General features: G+C 35.5%; 1 protein-coding gene across 6 annotated transcripts in view; it reads left to right on the top strand.

Moving 5' to 3' along the window:
* The window catches only part of LOC120531198 (serine/threonine kinase 11 interacting protein), a 136,995-nt gene that overhangs the window by 80,335 nt on the left and 31,151 nt on the right, over nt 1-25,509 (top strand). For 5 of the 6 annotated variants that reach the window (XM_039756387.1, XM_039756388.1, XM_039756383.1 and 2 more), the window contains exons 14-21: nt 3,335-3,745; nt 4,179-4,375; nt 4,572-4,682; nt 15,781-15,943; nt 18,337-18,458; nt 18,739-19,156; nt 19,335-19,447; nt 20,938-21,035. In XM_039756387.1, the coding sequence (XP_039612321.1) occupies nt 3,335-3,745; nt 4,179-4,375; nt 4,572-4,682; nt 15,781-15,943; nt 18,337-18,458; nt 18,739-19,156; nt 19,335-19,447; nt 20,938-21,035 (1,633 nt within the window). The remainder of the gene's footprint in view (nt 1-3,334; nt 3,746-4,178; nt 4,376-4,571; nt 4,683-15,780; nt 15,944-18,336; nt 18,459-18,738; nt 19,157-19,334; nt 19,448-20,937; nt 21,036-25,509) is intronic. The other variant, XM_039756384.1, reaches the window with a different exon arrangement.

Below are 25,509 nucleotides of genomic sequence, written 5' to 3'. Positions count from 1 at the left end.
CAGACCAGGCAACATTTTTACAGTCTTCAGCTGTCCAATTTTGGTGAGCTCGTGCAAATTGTAGCCTCTTTTTCCTATTTGTAGTGGAGATGAGTGGTACCCGGTAGGGTCTTCTACTGTTGTAGCCCATCCGCCTCAAGGTTGTGCGTGTTGTGGCTTCACAAATGCTTTGCTGCATACCTCGGTTTAAACGAGTGGTTATTTCAGTCAAAGTTGCTCTTCTATCAGCTTGAATCAGTCGGCCCATTCTCCTCTGACCTCTAGCATTAACAAGGCATTTTTGCCCACAGGACTGCCGCATACTGGATGTTTTTCCCTTTTCACACCATTCTTTGTAAACCCTAGCAATGGTTGTGCGTGAAAATCCCAGTAACTGAGCAGATTGTGAAATACTCAGACCGGCCCATCTGGCACCAACAACCATGCCACGCTCAAAATTGCTTAAATCACCTTTCTTTCCCATTCTGACATTCAGTTTAAAGTTCAGGAGATTGTCTTGACCAGGACCAACACCCCTAAATGCATTGAAGCAACTGCCATGTGATTGGTTGATTAGATAATTGCATTAATGAGAAATTGAACAGGTGTTCCTAATAATCCTTTAGGTGAGTATATATATATTTATATATATATATATTTATATATATATATATTTATATATATATATATTTATATATATATATATATATATATTTATATATATATATATTTATATTTATATATATATATATATATTTATATATATATATATATATATTTATATATATATATATATATTTATATATATATATATATTTATATATATATATATATATTTATATATATACACACGAACAAGTTCACAAATTTGCTAGTGCTTTTCAGAAGAACTTTTTGAAATTCAAAAATGTATACAGCATGCTGCATTTCAGATATCTTAATGTAAATTAAACTGTTCAAACACATTTCCTTGAGGACTAAGTGTGCCAAATTTGAGCAAAATCAGTCCAGTGGGAGCCCAGATGTTTCTTGTGGGTAGAAAGACAGCCAGTCAGCCATGGCTGTTGCAGAAGGTGCCTTCACATTATATGTGAAAGCACCTAATACACAGTCATTCCATCAATTACACTGATTTCTGTTGCATGGCTTTAGGTTTATTCAGGTTCCTTTAACAGTTGGGCTTGACCACACAAGTTTCAAAGTTTGAGTGTAAGAGAAGATCAGAATTTTATGAGTATGGAGTCAAACTTTTATAATAGTATTAAATTAGATGTTTGGACTTTGCAAGTTTGGGATATGTAGTGTGTGCAACTACTGTGTTGTTATCTGGGCATGTGTAGTGTTTATTTTATTTCTCTTTATGTTGACTTTTCTTGTCAAATTATCAGATTTGTCTGCAAATAAGGTAATTACTGGTTGGAATGGTCTAGTAACACAGATTAACTATAAAGGGCAAATTCACTTTTATCATTCTCTCTAGTGGCAACTTTTACTAGTTCTGTAATTGTGTGATATCCCTGACATTTTTGTCACTTTAGTGTGCTGGGGTGGCAACGTCATTTCAAGAGAGGCCCACTAAATCAACAAGATGATTAAGGAGTCAGGCTCTTTAATGTGCTCTCTTGATCCCATGTAGGTAGAAGTGGAGAAGAGAATGAAGATTGATGGTTATTCTGAACAATGCTGCACACTCTGTCTTTGATACACTTCATTAAATGCTTTTGGCCAACAACATTCATATATTTACAGCAATATACTTTTATAATACCTCTCTGTTACTGCTGTCTTATCACTAGCCAACTCAGAAATTTTCTGTTTCTTTTTTGTTGTAATTCTTGTTTGTTTTTGTGGGGAGTTGTTTTTGTTCTTTTAATTCCTGAGCTTCAGTAAAAGCAAATATTTTCCCTTAAGAGAATTTGATCTACCGTAGATCCCGGAATACAGGCTGACCCGGTATATTAGCCGAACCCCTTCTCTACCTACTAAATTACATGTATTTGCCAATGACCGGTATTTAAGCCGACCCCCTTCTCCAAGCAAAATTTTCTAAATTTCCTTAAAAGTGTCTCTTCGGGTATATTTATAATGTTTATCGGAGAATTTGATACTGCCGGCATTTTTGATATATAATATAATGTGCATAATTTACCAAAACACCAATAATTTTTCTAATGTACTAACTAAAAGTTATAAAAGTGCCTAGCCTACTTCGATTAAGCTAGGAGCATGGCGGCGCGCATGGTCGCAGTGGCTCAGGGCTCTCCTTTTCAGTGCACTTTTTTGTTGTTTTTGTACTTTTTTTTTTTTTGTCCTTGTTTGTGCACGGTTGGTTCGGCGAACATCTGCTACACCATTCAGAACCTTGTAGACATCGGTGTCCAGAGGCAGACATCTGTTTCGAGTGTTTTTCATCACACGCACAACATCCCAGACAACATAACGAGACCAGCGGGCTCTCCGTGGATTGTTGTCGGGTCTAGGAGACAACACAGACGGAGGAGGGAAAGAAAGCAGAAGCGGGGCCGCAGATCCGGCATAATGCTAAAGCTAAAAAACAACCATACAAGCCCTATACAGAACTTTTTTCTGCACTGAAGGAGCTGCTTTTAATCTCATTGTAGATGTGTATAGTGACAATAAAAGGCATTCTATTCTAGACTAAACAATTTCATACTGTACTCGCCATTTAATTTGACATCTTTGGGCTGCAGGAAGGGAGGAGATATTTCCACACAATGTCCATCTTCGTTTCGATTGCGATCGCTTTCTTTTACCTTGTCTTCCTTCCTTAGCAATTATGTGTCTTGCTTGCATGGTCTTAATGAATTATATATATATATATAGGTAAATCACTGCAATGACGGAAATTACATCCACAAACACATATATCTGGGCTCTGACTGATGCTACTAATGCTCTCGGTTGTTTGTTTACAATCGCGCAAGCGGATACACGTGACCGCATCCGTTTAAATAGCAAGATGTTGATCGTAAATCAAAACAAAAAATTTCATTTTAAACTTCCCGATAACTTATTATAAATTTTATTAATAAAATCAACAACTAAAACACTTTTTTGAATAAATTCTTTATTTAATTTAAAGTACTGGCATGCAAAGTTACTTCTTCATCTGAAAGATGGCTCTGTGGTTTCGTCATTATTTACTTCCGTATTCATCGGCAAAACCAGCATTGCGCTGGAAATCTTGAATCTGAAACAATACTCGTATAAACCGACCCCCAAACTCCAAGCCAAAAATCTAAGACGAAATTCTCGGCTTATATAACGGGATCTACGGTATATATCAATTGGTCCTTTAATTTATGAAAATATTTAATAATGTGTTCTCTTTTAGGAATATTCCTGCGTCACAAGAAGGCAATAGAGCAGATGGATAACTTTCGAGACCAGATGGGAGAGGACTGGCTACGTTTCAAGCACCATCTGGAAGGGGATCAGGATATTTCTATTGAGACAGAACCAGGGCCGCCTCTTCCTTCTGAGCCGTTCAAAAGCCAATCTGATACCTTAAGCAAACCAATAACAGAACCAAACACCAAAACACCAGAGCTTCTTGAATCACATTATATTGTGGAAGGTCCTGACACAAGTTTGAAATGGGATGGGTTAAGCCATAACCAGGGTGATAACATTCAAGAGTTGCAGGAGCCAACTCTTGAGGAATCCATCCAAGACTTTGAAAGAGAACTAACGACTGGAGCACATGCAGTAATAAAGGAGGAGGATGATAATGACGAGTTAGAAGGTAATTTGAGTTGTTTTATATTTTAACATTTTACTACAGTAACAAATCTGTTGAGTTGATTTTGGTATGGTTATATTATGGATAATTTTTTTGTTATAGTGCATTTTGATACCCATACATTGTATGTATGTATGTATGTATAACATGTATGTATGTATGTTTGTTTATTAGTAAGTACATCAGTGGGTATAAAGAAATACATTTACTGCATAATGGAGAACATACCATAAAGTTATCATTGACTTTCATAGTTTAATTAGGAAAAATGTCATTGGTTTTCTTAATAGCTTTATTTAGTATTTGATATTTTAAAAGTTGTTTGCTTTTAAATCATGGATATTGTGTGCGTGTGCACCTTATCCCACTCCTTTAATTTGTTTTATATTTGTGAGCATAGCCACTATATGATTAAAATTACTCCTTTTCTTCACAGTAGACCTTTGTCACCCACTTGTTGTTGGAATAGAATCAGGCAGTGAGGCTAGCCAGTCATATGACACACGCCTCTTTCTGAGAGTTACTCCTCGTTACGCAGTGGAGGTTGATTTGAAAAGTGCACATGTTCTTGACAGGCTGGAGTTGGAGCGCCTTAGTGACATCATTACCTCTCAGGCCATCTGGAAAGAAAAGGTGAATGCTGAAGTTATTACAAGATACAAAGTCAAATAAGCTATTTAGACCAAACGTTTTTATGAATGTGGTAGATATTAGCCTTATTAATATTTCCCTTAACAACAACACAAATTAAGCAATTGCTGTTCTGGTTTATTGCTCTCTTCTCAATACTTTTTATTTCATCTCTGCTTATTTGTTGTCTTATTCTTAGGATAGGGAAGAGGACCGTCCTGTCCTCGAATTACATTTTAGTTATCTAAGCCGTCCCAGTCGGAAACGACGATACATCCTACTGGATGAAAATCCAAATTGTGCCTTACAGGTAAATACAGCTATCTATTCTGTGTGAACCTGGACAGTTTATTTATTTATTTATTTATTTTGAGCAAAAAAAATTTATTTTTGCATATTTCTGTTACTAATGTATTCAAATTATATTTTAGTACCAGCCATTAGAAAAGACCAGAATAAGGAGGCAACAATGTCATGCATCTATTTTTGTGGTATATACAGTTCTTACTGAAAGTATTAACCCCTTAAAAGGTTTTAAATTTTATTGTTATATAACATCACAATGGATTTAATTTAGCCTTTTTTATACTGATAAACTTAAATATTTCATCATCAAGATGAAAACAGATCTCTTTTTAATTTATTTTAATTAAAAGCAAATTACATTCCATGCAATCAAGTCAAACTTAACAAACCAAAATTCATCCTCCATCCAAATGAAAGAGAGGAGAGCCAACCAACAAAGCAAATCTTTAAAAGCAGCAGGGATGGAAGAGTATCTTATCTCGTATTATAATAGAAAAATCCCGGGATGAGACGTGACTTTTTCAGAGAGAGACTTTCACATCCCGCGAGACGAAACTTTGTGCCAAGAGATTTAATCACTCCTGTGGCTGGAAATAAAAGACTAAAGAGTAGATGACAAAGTAGAACGTCGTAAAGAATTTAAAAATGTTGGACCGATACACATACAGAGCAGGTTAGAGAGTTGGCCCGATACACATACAGAGCAGGTTAGAGATAATGAAAGTACTAAAATTCAAAAGTCTCAAAAAAATTTTAGTAAAGATCACATTAGCACAAACAAATGGAAATTCTTACTCTGTGAAATAACGGAACAGTGAAAAGAGATTTAATATGTTGTTCAGATTTAAACTTTTAAGTCTGAGGTTTGTGGGTCGTCTAATTCGTGTTGCCATCAACACGTTATTTCCTGATGATGGCCATGTGTCATCTACCCATTTTAAAACTTTAAGAATTCTCTGAAGAAAACAGACTTTTAACAAATATGTGGTTGAAGTAACTACATAAGTTAAACAATGCTGTTAATAACAAGCAGAAGTAGAAATTAACGTATTTCCAAGTATATAGTGCATTTCCACAAGTATATTATTTACATTAAATATTGAACATCTGTTATAGGAACATTTTAGATTATTCTCTTAATAAACAACATACGAAACCTGAGTAACTCCCTGTAAGCCTAAACTGGGAAGATGGAATTTAACAACACATGTAGGAATCGACAGATTTTACAAATTGAGAGTGCTTAATGACACACTTCTATCATCTACATATAAAACAAAATCTGAAGTTACACACACTCAATCCACATACACATGGGGAGAATATGCAAAATCCATTGAAACACTGACCAGGTTAGCAATTAAACCTGAAAGCATGGCAATGTGTAATAAATTTTATTTATATAGCACCTTTCCCATAATGAAAGTGCTCCACTAATATTAAAAGGGATATAACAGGAAAAAAAGGCCAAGATTACATTAATCACACAGAATATAACCGAATATTAAACATCCAGCAACAAATAAAATATTTGAAAGTCAAAGTTCTGAATTAGATTACATGTATTGAGCAAGCAGGATAAAAAAAGAAGAGAGCCATAAATAAAATAACGTAATTTGTGTACAGTTACATGTAGTAATATATATGTAGATGTCACAGTCACCCACATTGAAACAGTAAATAGGATAATTATCAGTTTTACAGCCAACCGTTGTATTCCAACTATTCAGTGGCTATTCATTTGATGTTCATTTCAGATTTAACAATCCCAACCAGACCTCCATGGTGCTGCAATGTAAACACTCAAGTGGAGCTGCTTCATTTAGAAATGCAAACCGCATGTTTTTTTGTTTTTTTTTGCTGTCTACAAAGAATCAGATAGTTCTAGTGCTTTACCACTGATGCGCCTTATGTTAAGTACTTCAAAATTAGTTAAAGAAATTTGTTGCCCAAAGGTCCATTCCTGGACTTTATTTCAATATAGAGCAGATTTGGTACAATACTCTTTTTATAATTAATCCTGTGTGTAATTTCTCACGAGCCCCTATTAAAAACTTAGCTATACAGCGGCATTCTAAATATATTAAGAATGTTGCAATATGACCCTCTGCTAATGATGGAGCATTTAAAATCGAGAAATTCATCATGATAGTGCGACAGCAACACAGCACTGCCCATGCTGAAACATCAGTACTAGTAACTTGATTAAACTAAATATATACATGCAACATTGGCTTGGTTAATAGCATCAATTGTTTGCTATGCATCTCCTTAGTTTGTTACTGCAACAGTGCGTTCAGCAAACAAGCAGTATCTGTTCAAAATAAAGCTAAAATTACTGAAAGTCCTGTCTTCTTTGGCATACTTGTACTGTATACTTGGCGGAGTGCTGGCTCTGAGGCTAGGGATCTGCACTGGCAATTGGAAGGTTGCCGGTTCGAATCCCGTAAATGCCAATAGGTACTCTGCTCTGTTGGGCCCTTGAGCAAGGCCCTTAACATGCAACTGCTGAGCGCTTTGAGTAGTGAGAAAAGCGCTATATAAATGCAAAGAACTATTATTATTATTATTATTATTATTATTAAATAACTTTTTTCCAGTCTAAATACTGACTTAATGTGAAGTGCGAGGAAGTTTATTCAAGCTTAAATTTCTATGGATCTAATTTTCAAACTACTAAGCTGTATCATCCAAAGTAACGTGTCATGTTTTAATTTAAGTTCCTTTTCACTGAAGTTTGGTGAAAGCTGCCAGTGGTAGAGAATTTGTGGGATATCCATGATTGATAGTCACTTATGACCAATGAAATTCACAGTATAAGTCAGTGGTAAATAATGCAACTTTGGTATTCACTCATCAATAATCTTTAAACTTGTTATTAAAATGGCATGCTTTTGAGTAATATTTAACAAATATACCAGCAACCATGCTTTTTTGTTCATTTTACTAACAGACTAGTGTGATGGAAATTAAAACGACAAAAGCTAAGTTTATTTTCCTGTTTTCATTTAGTTCTAATTTTCACACTTTATTTTTCATTTTTATTTAGATAGGTAGATAGATACTTTATTAATCCCAAGGGGAAATTCACATAATCCAGCAGCAGTATACTGATACAAAGAAACAATATTAAATTAAATAGTAATAAAAATGAAAAAAATTAAAATAAAATTAATGTTAGCATTTACTCCCCCGGGTGGAATTGAAGAGTCGCATAGTGTGTGGGAGGAACAATCTCCTCAGTCTGTCAGTGGAGCAGGACAGTGACAAAAGTCTGTCACTGAAGCTACTCCTCTGTCTGGAGATGACACTGTTAAATGGATGCAGTGGATTATTCATGATTGACAGGAGTTTGCTTAGTGCCCGTCGCTCTGCCACAGATGTTAAACTGTCCAACTTTAATCCTACAATAGAGCCTGCCTTCTTAACAAGTTTGTCCAGGCGTGAGGCGTCTTTCATCTTTATGCTGCCACCCCAGCACACCACGTCTGTCTCGATGGCGGCACCCCGCTTCGAGCTGCAGCCAGTGATAATCTTCATCCCATCCCACATTTCCTTTATGCTGTTGTTCTGCAACTTCTGCTCCAGCTTTCTCCTGTACTGCTCTTTCGCCGCCCTGAGCTGGACTCGGAGTTCCTTCTGCACGCACTTGAGCTCATGCTGATCACCACCTTTAAAAGCTCTTTTCTTCTGGTTCAAAAGGCCCTTGATGTCACTTGTAACCCATGGCTTGTTGTTAGCATAGCAGCATACTGTTTTTACTGGAACTACAATGTCCATACAGAAGTTGATGTAATCAGTTGTGCATTCAACAGCCTCTTCAATGTTCTCACTATGTGACCCAAGCAATATATCCCAGTCTGTAGTTATAAAAGCAGTCTCTCAGAGCCTGCTCTGCCTCAGGGGACCACTTCCTGAATGAGCGTGTAGTTGTAGGTAGCACCCTCACTCTTGGTTGGTATTGAGGCTGAAGCAGAACCAGGTTATGATCTGCTTTCCCAAGCGCAGGCAGCGGGGTGGCGCTGTATGCGTCTTTAACGCTTGCATACAGTAGGTTGATAGTCCTGTTTCCCCGAGTGTTACAATCCACATACTGGGAGAAGGCAGGTAATGTTTTGTCCAGCGTTACATGGTTAAAGTCTCCAGCGATTAGCACAAGTGCCTCAGGGTGCTGCGTTTGTAACTACGGAATGGATGATGTCACTCGCCATCTCCGCGTTCGCTTGAGGGGGGATGTAAACAATAACAGCAATCGCGTGTCCAAACTCTCTGGGCAAGTAATAGGGGCGCAGACTTACGGCCAACAGTTCGATGTCCCTGCAGCCAGTGGAGATTTTAACTTTTACATGTCCTGAGTTGCACCACTTTGTATTGACATAGAGAGCGAGTCCTCCTCCTTTCTTCTTTCCACAGGTACTTTAGTTTTAGTTAACAAAATGATTGATGAACATGACATGCTTAGTTTTTGTTAATAGGAAAAACAATGCTCCTAGTCATTCATAACCTGTTTTGTGAAAGTCTGAGTCTTTCGATCAAGGTATAATTGATAACACACACTTTACTAAGAATGAACAAAACAAACTTGATGTCTGAGGTTAAAATAAGACAGGCTTAGACAGAACCCTTTCTAATGATCTAATTATAAATGTGTTTACTATGCAATCATTAATAAACAAAATCATGGGCCTAATATAGTTTGCTAGAAGGAACCTTCAGAACAATGAAAATGGTGTTTGTAAACAGTAGGATGAATGAACACAATTTTGCAGGGATGAAAGGAAAGGCTTTTTTTGCTGCATATCTTCCCTGAAATGTACAATATTGACACACAACATGGTTAGAGGATTTCAGTTATTCAGTAAGACACATTAGAAATGTAATCAAATATACAGTCCTGTTTATGCCTTCAATGTAGATGACGCAGCTAATTAATTAAAAGTAATTGTTCCAACTTTTAAACATAATTTATCATTGCAGTGATTTCACTTCTGTACATCAATTGGTGCACAATGCAATCACCACTCACATTATTTGAGAACACAAATATAATTAATTAGATTTCCTGTGATTTTTAAACCAGACACACAGTGATCTTTTGCAAGGTATATACATGACTGCAGCTCGCTAGAAGTGAAAAATGTAATACTAAGACAAAGGATGAGTAGCCGTGCTCCTCTGGTTAGGAAAGAACATTTTTTTTTTTTAATTACGTTTTTGTAAATTATTGTACAGCTGTTAGTGCTAACACGCTATAGAATGTGTTGACAACAGTACACTATTGATGTTGCCTGTAAGATTTACAAAGGTGTGTAGGAGCTCCATCTTCTTTTGTACAGTTAATGTATGTGTGAGCAGTGTTTTTCAAGTAATTTTTTTAAAATATATAAATAGTGTATAGTATATGTGTGTAAAATTGTGTTCTGACGTTAAGTATTTTCTATAGATTTAAAAAAAATATCATGCCCACCTTGGCTTTTTATACTGTAAAAGAAGCTATGAAGCACGGAGCATGACCAGAAATTAAAACCTAAAAAACCTTCCAAATATGTAAATTTTTTCAGCCAAGCAAGACTTCAAGCATTGATCCACATCTTGATTACACACATATTGTAAAATAACTGATACATTAAATTTCTGACCAAAAAAAAACGCCAATATTATGACATTTAGCCATTTTTAAAGAAGACTACCTCTGCACAGTCCCTCAATGCTTGCTTTTCTTTGAGATTAGTTTTCACCCTTAGGAATATGGCATCTTCTCAAAAGACATCATCTCAGTATACTTATCCTGCCTTGTGCTTGGTACCATATTAATGTACAGGGTGGTGCACGAAAAACCGAACCATCTCCGACTGGCCGGCTCCAGCTATTATACAGGCGGGTGCCGTCGTGATCGCGATGGGGTCAGCAGCCCCAACTGTGCATTAGTAAGTTGTGAGCTAGTGGGTACAGACGTGCGTGAAAGAGATCTGGAAGATGTTTTCTCTGCAACAGAGGATTGGAATAGTGGAGGTGTATGTGTCTACCGGTTCTTTAAAGGAAAATGCGGGACATTTTCACACAGAAGTTTCCTGGTGTAAACCTACCAGCAAAGAGCAGTATTCACAAGTTGGTGAAGAAGTGGCGTAAGACTGGGTCATTTGCAAACTGCAAAAAGAATTGGGCCCCATCCGTTCGTACACCTGTGGTCGTAGCAGATATTCAGGAATGGATGGCCAGAAGCCCTTGCAAATTGACACATAAATTGGCACAACAAGCGAATGTTTTGCTCAGGTCTTGTCAACGTGTGTTGCACTCACTACAAATGAAGCCGTACACAATGACTTGTATCCATGAACTGATGACGACAAGGAAAAATGTGTATTTTATTGCATGTGGCACCTTCAAACAATTGCAGTTGGAATTTTTGTATTGCATATCTTTCGTTTTGTGTACGGGCTAAGAAACATACGTTGACGGTGTCGGAGATGGTTCAGTTTTTCGTGCACAACCTGGTACTGTTTATGTACTATCACACAAGCAAACAGAAAACACATCCTTACCTCTAGAATGATAAAATGATTATTTCCAGAACCATTTTGCTGCCAGAAACATACATTGGAAACACGTACTTCATGTTTACTTACATCCACACTGAAGCAGCAAAAGTTTCTATATATTTAGTAGGCGTTTAGGTTTTTGTTTACCAGTGGTGCACCTTGCCCCATAGCTTCCATATAAAACACCAGGGTGGGTAAGATGTATTTTAAAATTTATTAAATTTAAAAAAAAAAACAACTTTTATCTTTTAGAATGCAATTTCATGTACAAATGTATATATACCATTTTTGTGAAGAAACAACTTCAACTTGAAAAAACTTACCCGTTAAGCAGGATAAAAGACTTGGGTGTACATTTTAATACCGATATTATGAACCTAATTTAGCATCATCATTGCCAGTGGAACAGTTTTAAACTATAGCATGTCTGATTGTCATTCGACTTATTTATCCACAGTAAGCAAAATGTGATTGTATCCTGTAAGTGCATCTAATTGTTAACACCCATTCAGCATTGCCTTTTCTGTCAGTGTTAGACAGCTGTACTTGTTTCCTTATTTATCTGAAAAGGCTTTTTTACCATTTCCTTTTATACAGTACAAAATAAATGAAATTTGAATAATCGACAGCTTGTATAGGAAAAAAAATGTTTACTGTAAGTGATTCTTCCATTTATCTCCCAAGTGGAAAAGGGCATGTAGGAATTTAGTGATGAACAAGCAGTTGGAAAACATTGTTGTCAATGGCAAGATTACTTTTGTTTTTCATTTTAACATTTTTTAATATTTTTAATACTAAAATATTAAGAACTATGCAGAACTCATGTTAGTACTGTTCTCTGATGATTCCAAAAGACTTTTTTTAATTAAACTGTGTAAGAAATTGCACAAGTTAATGTTTATCATTCCTAAGCAGTGGCATTATTACAGTGTCTGACCATTCTGTCAAGCAAAATTCACAACACTTTCAAAGAGCCTGATTGGTGAATTATGGGAAATATTCAACCCACATTCATTCATTTGATTCTTCTAAGGAGAACTGTTTCAAGGCGAACAGGCAGTGTGGTGTAATGGTTAAGGCTTTGGACTTCAGATACTGAGGTTGTAGGTTTAAATCAAGCTACTGACACTGTGTGACCGTGACCATGAGCAAGTCACTTCACCTTCTTGTGCTCCAATTGGAAAACAAAAGAAAAGTAACCAGTTGAACTTTAAATGCTTTAAGTCACCTTGGATAAAACCGTTAGTCAAATAAGTAAATAATAATAATAATAATAATAAAAAATAATAATAATAATAATTACCTGTGAAATGCATTTGCGCTGGTTAGGGGCCTAAGGTCCCTGTGAAAGTTTTTGAATAATACTTAGGCTGTCCTAACTGTAATTGGGCATGTCACAGTGGAATATTTTTTTTGGTTTAATTTAATAAGTATTTCTTACCATGGTGGTCAACCAGTGCCAGCACACACATTAATTGAACTTAGTGACTTTACTGCCATTTAATAGCATAGCACGACGCTGTGCATGGCCACACAAATAAAAAGGAGAGGGGCAGGTAAGAAAGAAGAAAAATAAATTGGGAGAAAGGAAACCGTATAAACTTTTAAAAAGGTCCCAAATCTATCAAATTTTCATAAGATGTTTATCAAGAACATATAAGGCCAACATGCTTAACAAGTTTACAAGATACGGTAAATTTTGCTGTTAAGGTAACAAGCCTATTGATTTACTAAGCAGCAAATATAAACTGCTGTACTTGGCATAGGTTCATTTTCTGTCCTGTCTCATACAGTATGTACCTTTTAATTAAGGGATAAATTAAAATGTCTATTTATTTATTTACTTATTTATTATTTTTTTATTGATTTTATTAAAATCAAATAACATTCCATACAAGCAAGTCAAATTTAACAAAACTAGGTTCAAAACAAATCAACCCACCACCCATGAGACAAAGAGCTAAGCCAACAGAGTAAAACTTTAAACTAGTAAAAATAAGTAAATGGATAAATTAATAAATTAATAAAACTAAATATAATAAAACAAGGGGAGAGAATCCACTTCATCAGTTTAAATGCTTATTCTAAAATGTTATTGATTAGTTCCTGCCAGGTTTTGAAAAAGTTTTGTACAGATCCTCTAAGAGAGAATTTGATTTTCTTCCAGTTTCAAATAGTATATAACATCAGTTACCCACTGACATAAAAGAAATAAGTTAAGATTCTTCCAGTTGAGCAAGAAAAGTCTACATGCTAAGTGTGTATTTAAGGCAATTACAGTTTTTTTTTTGTCCTTCACTTTAAGCCCATCTGGGAGTACCCCAAACAGCTGTTAATGAATTAGGAGGGATTGTGACACCAAGGCTGTCTGAATGGCATTTAAAATAGTCCAGAATGATGTTAATTGGGTGCACACCCAAAGCATGTGACCCAGTGATGCTGGAACTTGATTAAAATGTTCATAGGCTGGATCTTGCCCTGGAAACATTTTGGACAATTTTAAACAAGACAGATGTGTTTGATAAAAGATTTTAAGTTGAATAATTATATGCTTTGCACATATGGAGCTCCAGTGAATTCTGTGCATTGCTACCTTCCACTCCTTTTCTGAGATGTTGAGTGAGAGATTCTTTTCCCACTGTACTTTTGGATCTTTGAAAGGGAAGGACTGTAAAATGGTTTTATATATTACATAAATGCTGTTTGAGTCCTCAAGACTGATTTTTTTTTCGGAATAGAGGTAGGCATGAGGTGAGGAAAATTGACCAGGTTTTGTTTAACAAAGTTTCTAATTTGAAGGTAATGAAAGAAATCTGTTGCTGGAAAGTAAAATTTTGAGTGTAATTGTTGTTAGGATTCAAAGACGTTGTCTATGTACAGATCTCTAAGTGATTCAATCCTGAATGTTTTCCAGATATTAAAAACTGCATATGTTTGCGAGTGTGGTAAAAGGTGGTTCTCATGCAGAGGTGCCTCAGATAAAAGCTTCTTTATGTTGAAGTACTTCCTGCGTTGGTTCCATATTCTGAGTGAGTGAAGCACAATGGGGTTATTAGTATATTGGCTTATTGGGGTACAAAGCAAAGAACATGAAGTACTGCAGGATTTTATTTCTATTGCGGACCAAGCTTGTGTATGTTTATCTATTTGTGTCCATGTCCTGGTTTTTATAGCTTGTATATTTGCTTCCCAGTAATAAAAATGAAAGTTAGGTAGAGCCATGCCACCTTCTGCCTTAGGTCTTTGTAGGGTTGCCCTTTGGATACGTGGATGTTTTGAATTCCAAATAAATGAGGTTATGGTTGAATCTAATTTCCTAAAAAAAGATTTATTGATGTATATTGGAATGTTTTGAAATGGAAAAAGAAGCTTAGGAAGGAGTATTCTACTTGACAATGTTAATTCTCCCAGCTAAAATGAGTCTATGCAAGTCTTGCATATAATTCATTTTTGCTCCCTGGCCAATTGAGAGATACAAGTCCTTCTACATGTCTTTGGTCTATTCCTGGTGGTCTTCTGGTATATAAGCCCTATATGCCTCATGGGAGATGCTCAGGAGTATCCCAACTATGTATTGAAACCACCTCTACTTGCTCCCCTCAATCCTCAGAAATAAGGTTCTATTATGATGTCCTACTGTACAGATCCTTATGTGATCAAGAAGAGTGAACCCAGTACACCTGAACAGAAACCTAATTTATGACTACTTGTACTCCCGTTTTCTTGTTTTGGTCACTACCCAGGGCTTGTGGCCATAAATGAGGTTTGGTTATTTGTACTGACATGTAAATTCAAAGCTTCTTCCAAAGACTTCATTCCCTCTTTACAGCTACCAGGGTTGTGATCTTGTCATGGTGAATAACCTTGTGTGTCCCAAAGATCTTTTGAGTTTTATTGTCTGTAGATTTCTGCTCTTAATTGGGTAATCTATGACAGAATGGTCTAATGGCAGGTGCCAGACAAAGATTGACCCTCATGATAATTCATCTGAAATCTAAGACAGCCTGATCCAGAAAAGGCTTATTTAAGATCGTCTCTGGGGATATGCAAGCGAGAGGTTGTTGTCCACTAATACTTGGTAGCCATGTAAGCCTGCAGGACTCAGTTACAAAAAGCTACCTGAAACTAATATATGGGCTTTCCACCCACAAGTTTAAGACTGAGGATCAAGTGTATTTCCATGAGTGGAATGGATCTGGATGTACTAAACCTTTGGCTGTGGAATGTAAACATGATAAAGCAATGTATTCCATTTAAATACACATTAAATACATATCCTAGCAATTGCTGAGAGAAGCACTTGGAGTTTATATATAGTTGTATGTTTACAGTAAGCAGGCGTGACAGATGTTTGATTAAATGCCCATAATCTCATCTTCTTATATTTTTGGTTTGATTATTGACAATTGACAAAAATGATTTGATTTGACAATTTGTGAAAACTATAATTTATTGCATGCTTTTTGCATTCTTGCTGTTGTTTTTAGTGAGATTGTTTTGAAAAGAGAGAATTTTTCTACACAACACTTTTCTCTTTCATTTTATTTTCATTTTGCATTCCAGTCTTTGGTGGAACTGTTCAGTAATATTATTAAGGACAATTTACAAAAGGCAGCAGAATTGTCACCAAAGTCGGTAACACTGCAGTGTCTGAAGTGCAAGTTGGACTTTTCACTACCCAAAGAAAATAAACAAATGGTGCCTCTATCAAGAGGAGAAATGGAAGGTAATTTGTTATGCCTGTTATCTTTCCTTTTTTTATTGTGTATTATGTAAAAGTATTTTAAAAAGCAAAGGTAATCAAAAATGCTTCTAATCATCATCATTATAGAAGTGTGGTAGCTGTTAAAGAGAGACAGAAAAAAGCATTTTTTTACTCCACCTTTTGGATGGGTATTTACTATATATTATGCTGCTTAGTGTCATACAAATACTCATTACTTTTGCCATAGAAAATAATGGTATAGTCCACTCAAGTTTATTTTTGTATAGTGCTCTTCACTTGAGTACAAGCTATAAAGCAGTGACAAAAATAATAAAGCCATACATTGTTTATGTACATGGTCACGCATATTGTCATAAATCAGAGCCAATTTCAGTCAGATTAACATAAAATCATGACACTATAAATCTACTAAAGGAATACTTCACCCACGGGTGATCATTTTTTTTTCTGTTGCATTCCTTTAAGCTTGGAATTATATAATTGAGCCTATGCCTATACCCTCAGGCCAGTGAGGTCCTAGACAGACATCCTGCTAATCTCCCTTTAGGTTTTCCATTAAACATAGGCTAGTTTAAGTGTTCCCTACTTGCCCACCCTTTCACCACCGTATGCCATGGCCATTTTTAAGGCATTTAATACTGTAGCAGACACTTTTGAAGATTCTGGGCTCTCGGTGTTCCAGGCCTAGAGTTCAGGCTTCTCTGTTTTTTTTCCTTCCATTATTTTCAGATGAGGTCAGTTTCTAGAACACGTGGGGTATCACTTTCCTCACCCCACCATCCCTCTACATTCTCTGTCTTTCTTTGTTCCCTCTTTCCATGTAAAAGGCCAGGTACCAGTCTTATTTACTGCATGGCACAAATCATCCTATAAACTCCTAACGTTGCATTCTAATAGGGGACTATGTTTCTTATTCTGCCTTCACATGTTCTGCAAGAACATTACCAGTATCCTAGGTTTAACTTTGTTCATCAATTATATTTTCCCCTACATAAATGTTTTGCACCACTTTTTTCTACTCCTGTTTCCTAAATGTTTCCAGAACATTCCTCCACTTTTTCTGGAACTCTCCCTCTGTCACCTATTAGTTCTTTGTTTAAAACTGTCTATCTTAGTAGTTCCTAAACTTGGTCCTAGGACCCACTGTGGCTGCAGATTTTTGTTCCAACCAGACTAACAATAACTAATAGCAATTGATCTGATTTAGTTAGACTTTTTTCTCTTCTCTTGTTCTGCATTTAGAAAAGTACAGTAGTATGATTTTTACAGTATAAGACATTTAGAAATATTCTATTTTTCACTAAAGCCTTATAATGCTTACCTCTTTTTTTTGTTGTTGTTTTCCTATTATTTTTCTCTTATTTTGTGTAGTCTACTCCCATCATATATCCTAATAATACAATTATTAACTAGCAAAGCAGACGCCTGGGTGAACAACACTAAATGAGTAAAGACTGCAACTGCTACACCGTCAGACCCAGTAGTTAGTTAGTAATGGAAATGCAAAATGGAAATCGGGATGAACATATATAAAAAGTAAAATAAATAATCTGCATATTACTGCTAATTTTAATTGAAATGTATTAACATACTTAATTTTGTAATTTCTCCATTCACCCCAAAACACAGAAACTGGAAAATAACAGCTCACTTAATAGCCTAGGAGTTCAATTAAAAAACAGAAGTTGGTTGGAACAAAAACTTGCAGCCCCAGGTGGCCAAGTTTGGGAATGAATGGTCTATCTCATAAATTCTTTAGTTTTCTGTCAAAATTCCTTTTTTAACTGATTTCTTCCTTCTCGTCAGCCTTTCTGTGCTTTTTCACATTCCAATCCAGCAGAGGATAATCTAGGTATACTACCGCCGAATTGGCATCTCTCATCTCAAAGTTCTTAATTCTCTTTCTTCAGTTTCTATAATTTAATTCTTCTCAAATTCTCACTTTTGCAGATTAATAGGTCATTGGCCCCAACATCAACACATGATTATCTGTTATCTAGAATGTGCACCACTTCCTTTCTGGTGGCCGGTGGTGATGGTAACTCAATCCCCTTACCTTTCATTCCCCCAACCCCCCCTTAGTTCTGGTTATTGTCTCCTGCCCTCTCTGACAGTCACTCAGACTTTACCCTTTCACCCCTTTTGGCTTAAAATGTTTTCTCAAAGAGTTGGGATTGGGGAATGGTGCTATTTTCTTTTTTTGTACTGTATATTTTTTGAGAAATAGTTTTTGATTATTTTCATTCATGTGTTCATTAAAAACAATTTGTTCACATAGAAATATTAGTGTCATTATGTTTTTAATTTTAAAATTAGTCATAGCTGAATAAATCAAAATTTGTGAATAATGCTTATTTAAATAACTGTAAGCATTTGCTTTGCTTATCTTCTAGTTTCAGGGAATGATGCATCAATCAAGGCTGTCTGCCCAGCTTGCACCAGTGACCATGTGATTCAACTTCCAACTCAAACCCATCAGCAGCGTACAAGCAGTCCAATTCCAAAGGTTCCAGAGGTGAATTCTAGCTTCTTATGTAATGACAGAATCCGACATTGTCAGGTCAACACACAAATCTATTTCTTTCACCTTGAAATACCATAAGGTTAATATCCCATCCATCCATTATCCAACCCGCTATATCCTAACTACAGGGTCACGGGGCATCTTAAAATAAATTTTGAGTGATTACATTTACATATTAGTGTTTGTAAATTTAAAAAGAATCTTGCCATAATGGTTGTGTTAGTTTATTAGATAAGTGAGTTCATCTTTCTTCCCTTTCATAATGTTCTAGGTTGCTGATTCTCCAAACAGCAGTAGCCCACATAGCAACTTGTCTCTTTCAAGTGACACAGGGATTGTGGACAAATCTTCAGAAGTACATGAAGAGAGCGTCCTTTCTAGTTTCCAAACAGATTCTTTTTTTTCAGGAAAAGCACATATATTTGATTCAGGAGAGACTGAAATAGAAACCATGAAAGGGAATGGAATGAACATTAACACTTTACCTTCTTTGGACATATTGGATTCTGCTACTTTGATTTCTCACAGTGCTGACCATACAGTGCCAATACAAAAAAATGGATTATTTTCATCTGGGCTGGAATTAGGAGGAGTTCAGTCAAAAGCTGATAGCCTGGCTGGGAGTTACAGCTACAATCCACAGCTAGCACCAAAAGTGGCTTCTGACAGTTGGGAAGAGTCCTGTATCAGTGAGTGACCAAACATGAATTCATAAAAGTTCCAGTTTAGAAATAATACTAAGTAAAATAATTAAATCCATAGTTTCAAATTTCCTTAGCGGAACATTTATTTTTAACATTTTGGATGTTTTAGTTCAGCTGCTTTAACTGTAATTTTGTGTAATTAATCTCCTTCTTTGTGTTTCAGCTCAGTACAACTTGTTTCCAGAGGATTTTCAGACAGTGGATCATCGTCTTCAGTTATTTTTTGATGTTGAAGTTTTTGAAGATAATTTGGAGGACCTGCAATGTTTCCTTAAGGTGAACTGAAAGAAATGACATCTTGTTGTCATTTAATTCCTACATTAGATGATCTAATGCAAGCAAATATATTAAAAATAGTAAATAACCTTCATTTTTATATCCTAGATATAAGCTTTTAAGAGCTTGTAATAGACTGAGCATTGATTAATATTTGCAGCTTTTTCTAGATAAAAATTATATAATCCCGAGAAGCTTCTCCTGTGATATCTTGTCTTAGATGACAAAAAAGCCTATTAGCTACTAATTTTACTATATTATAGCACAGAAAATCATCATTATCTTTTCAAAACAGTTACTGCTTTGAGATTACAGTTGAATGTATGTTTGCAGCAAGTGTAATATAATTGCTGATTTGGTTTAAATGTCATACCATTCATAGTTATGTCTCAACATTTTAGGGGCCAGGGTCAAAGTGTACATTCTACTGTAGTTTTTGCAAGTGTTTTTTCCTCATTATGTTTCCACACTTTTTTAACTTTAATAACACTAAACAATGGTAATGACATTAAATTTAACACAATATTAAAACCTGCTTTAGGCTATTACAATTGTAGTTGTGCCATATGTGACCACAAAAATGGAGGTTGTGTAATTTTGATATTAGCATTTTGCAATTGCTTTGCTTATTGCAGACTTTTTACTAATAAGTGACGTATGCCATTGTTATGTTGGCGCCTTGCCTCTAAAAGTACCTTGCTGCTGTTAGAGGGTACCTTAAGAAATCTTCACTTTTACATTGGCCAGCTGAAAAGTGCCTGAGCAGTGAATTCATCTACTTCATTTGTGGGTTAAGAAATATGTAGTATAGTGGTTTTGTGCTGTGCTAAATTTACATACAGGTTAGCAACATTTGCAGTCGTACTCCACCTCCCTCATATTCCAAATAGCTATCGTATTACATACCATTAGAAAGTAGGGCAAACAGTGCAGATATTCTAAACCTACAGTGAAGGTAACCTAGGTAGGAAAGAGGACGGTGACAGGAAATAAATTATGGGTAAAGAATTGCTTCCTCAATGGCCATTTCCTTGTAGTCTTTCATGTGTGCTCTGGATTTTTTTAAATAGTTTTCTACTTCACCTTGTGGATGAGAATACATGTTGCCTAGCTTATCAGAAACCTCTGTGACATTGTGGTGTCACGCAGAACAATAACCAGTTTATTTTTGCATAGTGCTCTTTACTGTGTACAGGCTCAGAGCCCTGTAAAAATAAGTAGCTTCTTCTGTAATCCTAATGCACAAATAGCTTTTGTCAACTTTAATAGCCTTAACTTTTACAGAAATAGTTTCTCACATGGTGATGATGAAAAATATGGAGTGCTAGGTTAAAAATGTGTTTTATATTTAATACTGAATGTGTTGTTGCACACTCAGAGAATCCTTAAAAGTTGTTTTTCCGGTGCATTACCCTAAGTATATTAATCACAAAGGATTCTAATCTGTGTTTTCAGCATTACTTGTATAACAATCTGTTGTTTTTCTACAGTTGTCAACAGTAAAATATGGAGATCCTGAAGAGTTTCTGGCATTGTTTGTGGTGTCTAATAAATTGATGTATATTTTGGAGATCACGTCAATAATACAGTAAGACCTGATGTTTGAATTTATTTTTAAATACTCCATCTTGAAAGAGTAAATAGTATTGAACCCTTTGGGACATTTCAAAACTTATTGTAGAATCTGCCAGATGTAAAAATACAAGCAATGTAATCAATAAGAATGAAAAAGGAAACAAAGCACCAAAACACCTCCCCAAATTAATACTGAAGGTATAATTACATTACAAAATCAACATCCTTAATTCAGAATTTTAAAGCAGACCCATAATAAGTTTTGCAATATAGGGGAAGAATAACTTTTAACTTTTTAAATCTATTTCTTTTTGATTTAACATTTTGTTGTTAGAAGGGTAAAGGAGAACATCTGAAACATGGACTATCGCCCACAGCCTTATAGACTTTTTTTTTAAATATGGCACAATTTAGAGTCTGTGTACACTGGTGTGTCTTCCCATGTTGAGTATTAGGATAACAGGAGGTCTTGTTATCAGATATCAGAAAGAGTCTTGTGGCTGCACTTTTAAAACTACCTTCTTCCACAACCAACAAAGAAGAAATTGTATATACAGTGCACACACAAATGTGAAGTTCAGGAGTGAGAGGCGGAACAAAAGCCATAGTTTAAAAGAAAAAGCAAACTTTGCATTGATTATTTATTGTAGTTTGCCAGTAGCTAGTGTGTGAGATTCTTTCAAAGAATTAAAAATATTCTAAGATCAAATGAGATCCAAATTCATCTCCATCTCCACACTAGTAATCTTCAAAGAAAATAACAGTATCATGGATTTCAAAAAAATGTGACTGCAGTGAAATAAAGGAACAGTGTTGAAATTTTTTTAATTTTTTTGGCTTAACAGTGTATATAAAATACATAAAAGGTCAAAGCAAATCAGAAGCTTTTTAGTGGGGAGGGGGGGAATCCTACAAAAACTCGGATGCTTTAGTGTGCACATAGTTGATTCACCTTTTAATTTTATTACATCACTGTAATTGTGGAAAGAGTTTATCAATTTGGCACATCTGGCCTTTGCGATTTTTGCCTACTTTTCCTTACAAAAAATTGCCGGATCTGTCAAATTACAAGGGCATCTCCTGTGCACCGTGCTCCTCAGGTCACCCCACAGATTTTCAACTGGTTTAAGGTTTGCGCTGTGGCTGGGCCATTCCAGAACATTGATTCTCATTTGATGAAGCCATTGCTTTGTTGGTTTTGATGTATGCTTTGGGTCGTTAGCAGATGCTTGAAGGTTTTGTGCCAAAATTGACTGATACTTGGAGCTATTCATTATTCCATCTGCCTTGACTTAAGACCCAGTCCCAGCTGTTGATGTGCTGTGTTGCTTTTTGTGCCAAACATACCTTTTTAAAGTATGGCCAAATAGTTCTAACTTTGGTCTCATCAGACCATAATACACTTCTCCACATGGTTGTGGGAAACTGGGTATGCCTTTTTGCAGAGTTTAGCTTGGCAAGGCTTGGATGTTATTCTTTGTGAGAAAAGGCTTTTGTCTTGCTACCATATCCCACAACCCAGACACATGAAGAATATGACGAATTGTCACATGTAGGGAACAGCCAGTACTTGCCAGGAAATTCTGCAGCTACCTTAATGTAGCTGTAGGCCTCTTAATGGCTTCCCAGACCAGTTTCCTCCTTGTCTTTTCATCAATTTTAAATGGACATCCTGATCTTGGTAGAATCACTGTTGAACAATATTTTCTCCACTTGCTGATGACTGTCTTCACTATGCTCCATGGGATGTTTAATGCTTTGGATACCTTTTTTGTATCCCTGTCCTGATCGATACCTTCTTTGTTTTAAAAGCTCTTTTTGGACCATGGCTTTTGAACTATGTTGTGACCAAGAGGATATCGGAATAATCCTATGGGAACAGCCAAACTTTATTTGAGCTCAATCATAGCCACTTTAGTTGATGTCAGGTGTATCCGAACTACTGTTTGCAGTGAGACTTATTGTGATTGGTTGATTCTGAATTCTGCCACATCCTTAATTATTAATGGGTATGCGCACAATTGCAACAAGGTTTTTTTTTTTTTTTTTCCTTTTTTTTACTAAACAGTTTTGATGTGTTTTCACCTTCTTTGTAAAGATTGAAATTTTTCATTAAAGGCAGAGTAAGTTCTGACAGGATTTATGTTGGTTTCATTTTTTATTACACAAAATCTGTGATTTTGCCAGGGGTGTGTAGACTTTTTATATTCATTCTACCCCAGTCCGGCATTAGTAAGACAGTCCAGTTTTACAGAGGAAATGAGCAAAGGTTGGATTGTGCAGCTATGAAAAGTTGGTAGTGACTTGCTTTTGTGATGCCTGGGTGCAGTTTTAGCTTCAACCAGTTACTGAATTATACTTGGATGATAATTATGTAAGTTTGTTTTAATATTATAATTCATAGCAAAGGATCTATAAATTTTCTTTTTGATTTTTTTTACAGTGGTTTGTGTTTACTGAAATCCCACTTTGAAACATTAAGCTTACATTTTTTAATACAGTAATATGAAAAAGCAAAGAAGTGATTAATTTTTCAAACTCTTTAAAACTAAACATTTCTAATCTATAAGGTTTCCTAAATATCTACAGTATTCAACTGAATGCCCAGAACACTTAGGACTTAATCACACATTAACCTTTCTACTGTAAATTCCCACATAATCGCTTTACCTTTCACCACTTTCTTTTTTCTTTGTCTGTTTATCCCTTCTTATTTTGCTGTGTGATGTCAAATTGTTATCCTCTTATATGTGATATCCTTTTTTTGCATTCTTAACCACTCAAGCAATGGGGGTTTCATATTCGGGGCAAGTGTACATGTGCTTTGAATTTAGTTTTGCTGACTTGCAAAAATATTTGGTGTACTCATTTTTGTAAAGTAATTCTTATTATGTTTGGAAGTGGAATGGACAGTTTTGAAAGAAATAAAATAAGGCAGTACTGAATTTCATAATACAAATTATCTTTGGCTAATACCAGTCAGATTTGCTCTTATGACTTACTGCAGCACATCAGTTGGACTTTGTTCATGCAGTGAGAGATTATCTGACTTGAAGCTATGTTTTATTTTAAAATATTATTTCAGTAATAATCTTTTGAGAGTGTGCATAGGTTTCTTAAAAGACACATTTTCGGAGTTACATACTAATTTTCAAAATATGCTACATTAACAAAAGTAAAAACAAGAAATTTACAAAGGAGAGAAAAATAATTAGTCCATAAGGCTTGTTTGGTTAGCAAATTGATAACGTATGCTAATCTTTCATTCCGATGCTGGGCTTGAATTACATGGCTTGGAAGATAGCTCTCTATTTCATGTTCCTTAACTGAAAGCAGTTTGTTTTATTTGTGTTTGCATGTATGTATTTTATGTATTTTTCAGTGGCAGCATTATTTTTGGAGAAGTATTTTTCTAGTTATAAACTAGAACAGCAGTTATGCTTTTCTAATGAGAAAAATCTGAAATTATTTTAGATTGCTTGTGAAGAAAAGCAGCAAGTTTGTAAATGATTTCTGAGGCTTTTCAGAATTTACAGACATGGACAAATTTGTTAGTACTCTTACAGCTAATTGAAAAAGTGTTGTATACCTCCTGAAAAGTGATTAAATGAAAATTAATTGTCCCATGTGTACCATGTATTTGATATGTCATCAAGTAAAACAAATCAAGTGTTAACAGAGATAAAGTATTTCTTATTCTACAGAGATGATCTAAAATTACCTTGGCACATTTATTGATACCCCTAGAAAGGATTAGTGAGTGAATTTTCAGACTGTTTTCTTTAATTAGTACCATACACATCTCCAATCGTGCAATCAGTTTTTCAGCTTATTTACTGTAAATGGAGAAAAGTAGTCACTCTTCTGTTTCGTATTAACTTGTGTCCCACACTGAAATGGACCAGAGAAATTTTAGGAGTGAGTTGTCTGAAAATATCAGAAAGAAAACCACAGACAAGCATGTTAAAGGCAAAGGCCATTAAACCATCTCCAAGCTGTTTGATGTTCCTGTGACAACAGTTGAAAATATTAAGAAGTTTAAAGTCTATGGGACTGTAGCCAATCTCCTTGGACATGGCCGCAAGAGTAAAATAAACTCCAGAGTTTACAGAAGACTAGCAGACAAAAAGCCAATACTACTTCCAGAGAGATGTAAGCTGAACTCCAAGGTCAAGGTCCATCAGTGTCTGATCACACAATCCATCGCTTTTTTGTAACAGTGGACTAAATGGAGGACTGCACTGCTGAAAGAAAAACATTTAAAAAATGCCAAAATATATTCTGGAATTAGCAGAAAAACATATTGACAAGACATAATGCTTCTAGGACAATCTCCTTTTTGGTAAGTTACAACAACTTTATGTCCACAGATGAAAAATGAAACTGCTTTCCTGTGTCTGACATGGGATGCCTTGAGTTTCTTAAGTTAACAATGAAATCTCAAGACTATCAAGACATGCTGGAGCAAATCATACTGTCTAGTATCA

Source organism: Polypterus senegalus, chromosome 6 (assembly GCF_016835505.1).
Source record: "Polypterus senegalus isolate Bchr_013 chromosome 6, ASM1683550v1, whole genome shotgun sequence".
NCBI classification, from domain to species: domain Eukaryota; kingdom Metazoa; phylum Chordata; class Cladistia; order Polypteriformes; family Polypteridae; genus Polypterus; species Polypterus senegalus.
Note: the sequence above shows the minus strand (reverse complement) of the source record. Positions and strands in the feature narration are given on the sequence as shown.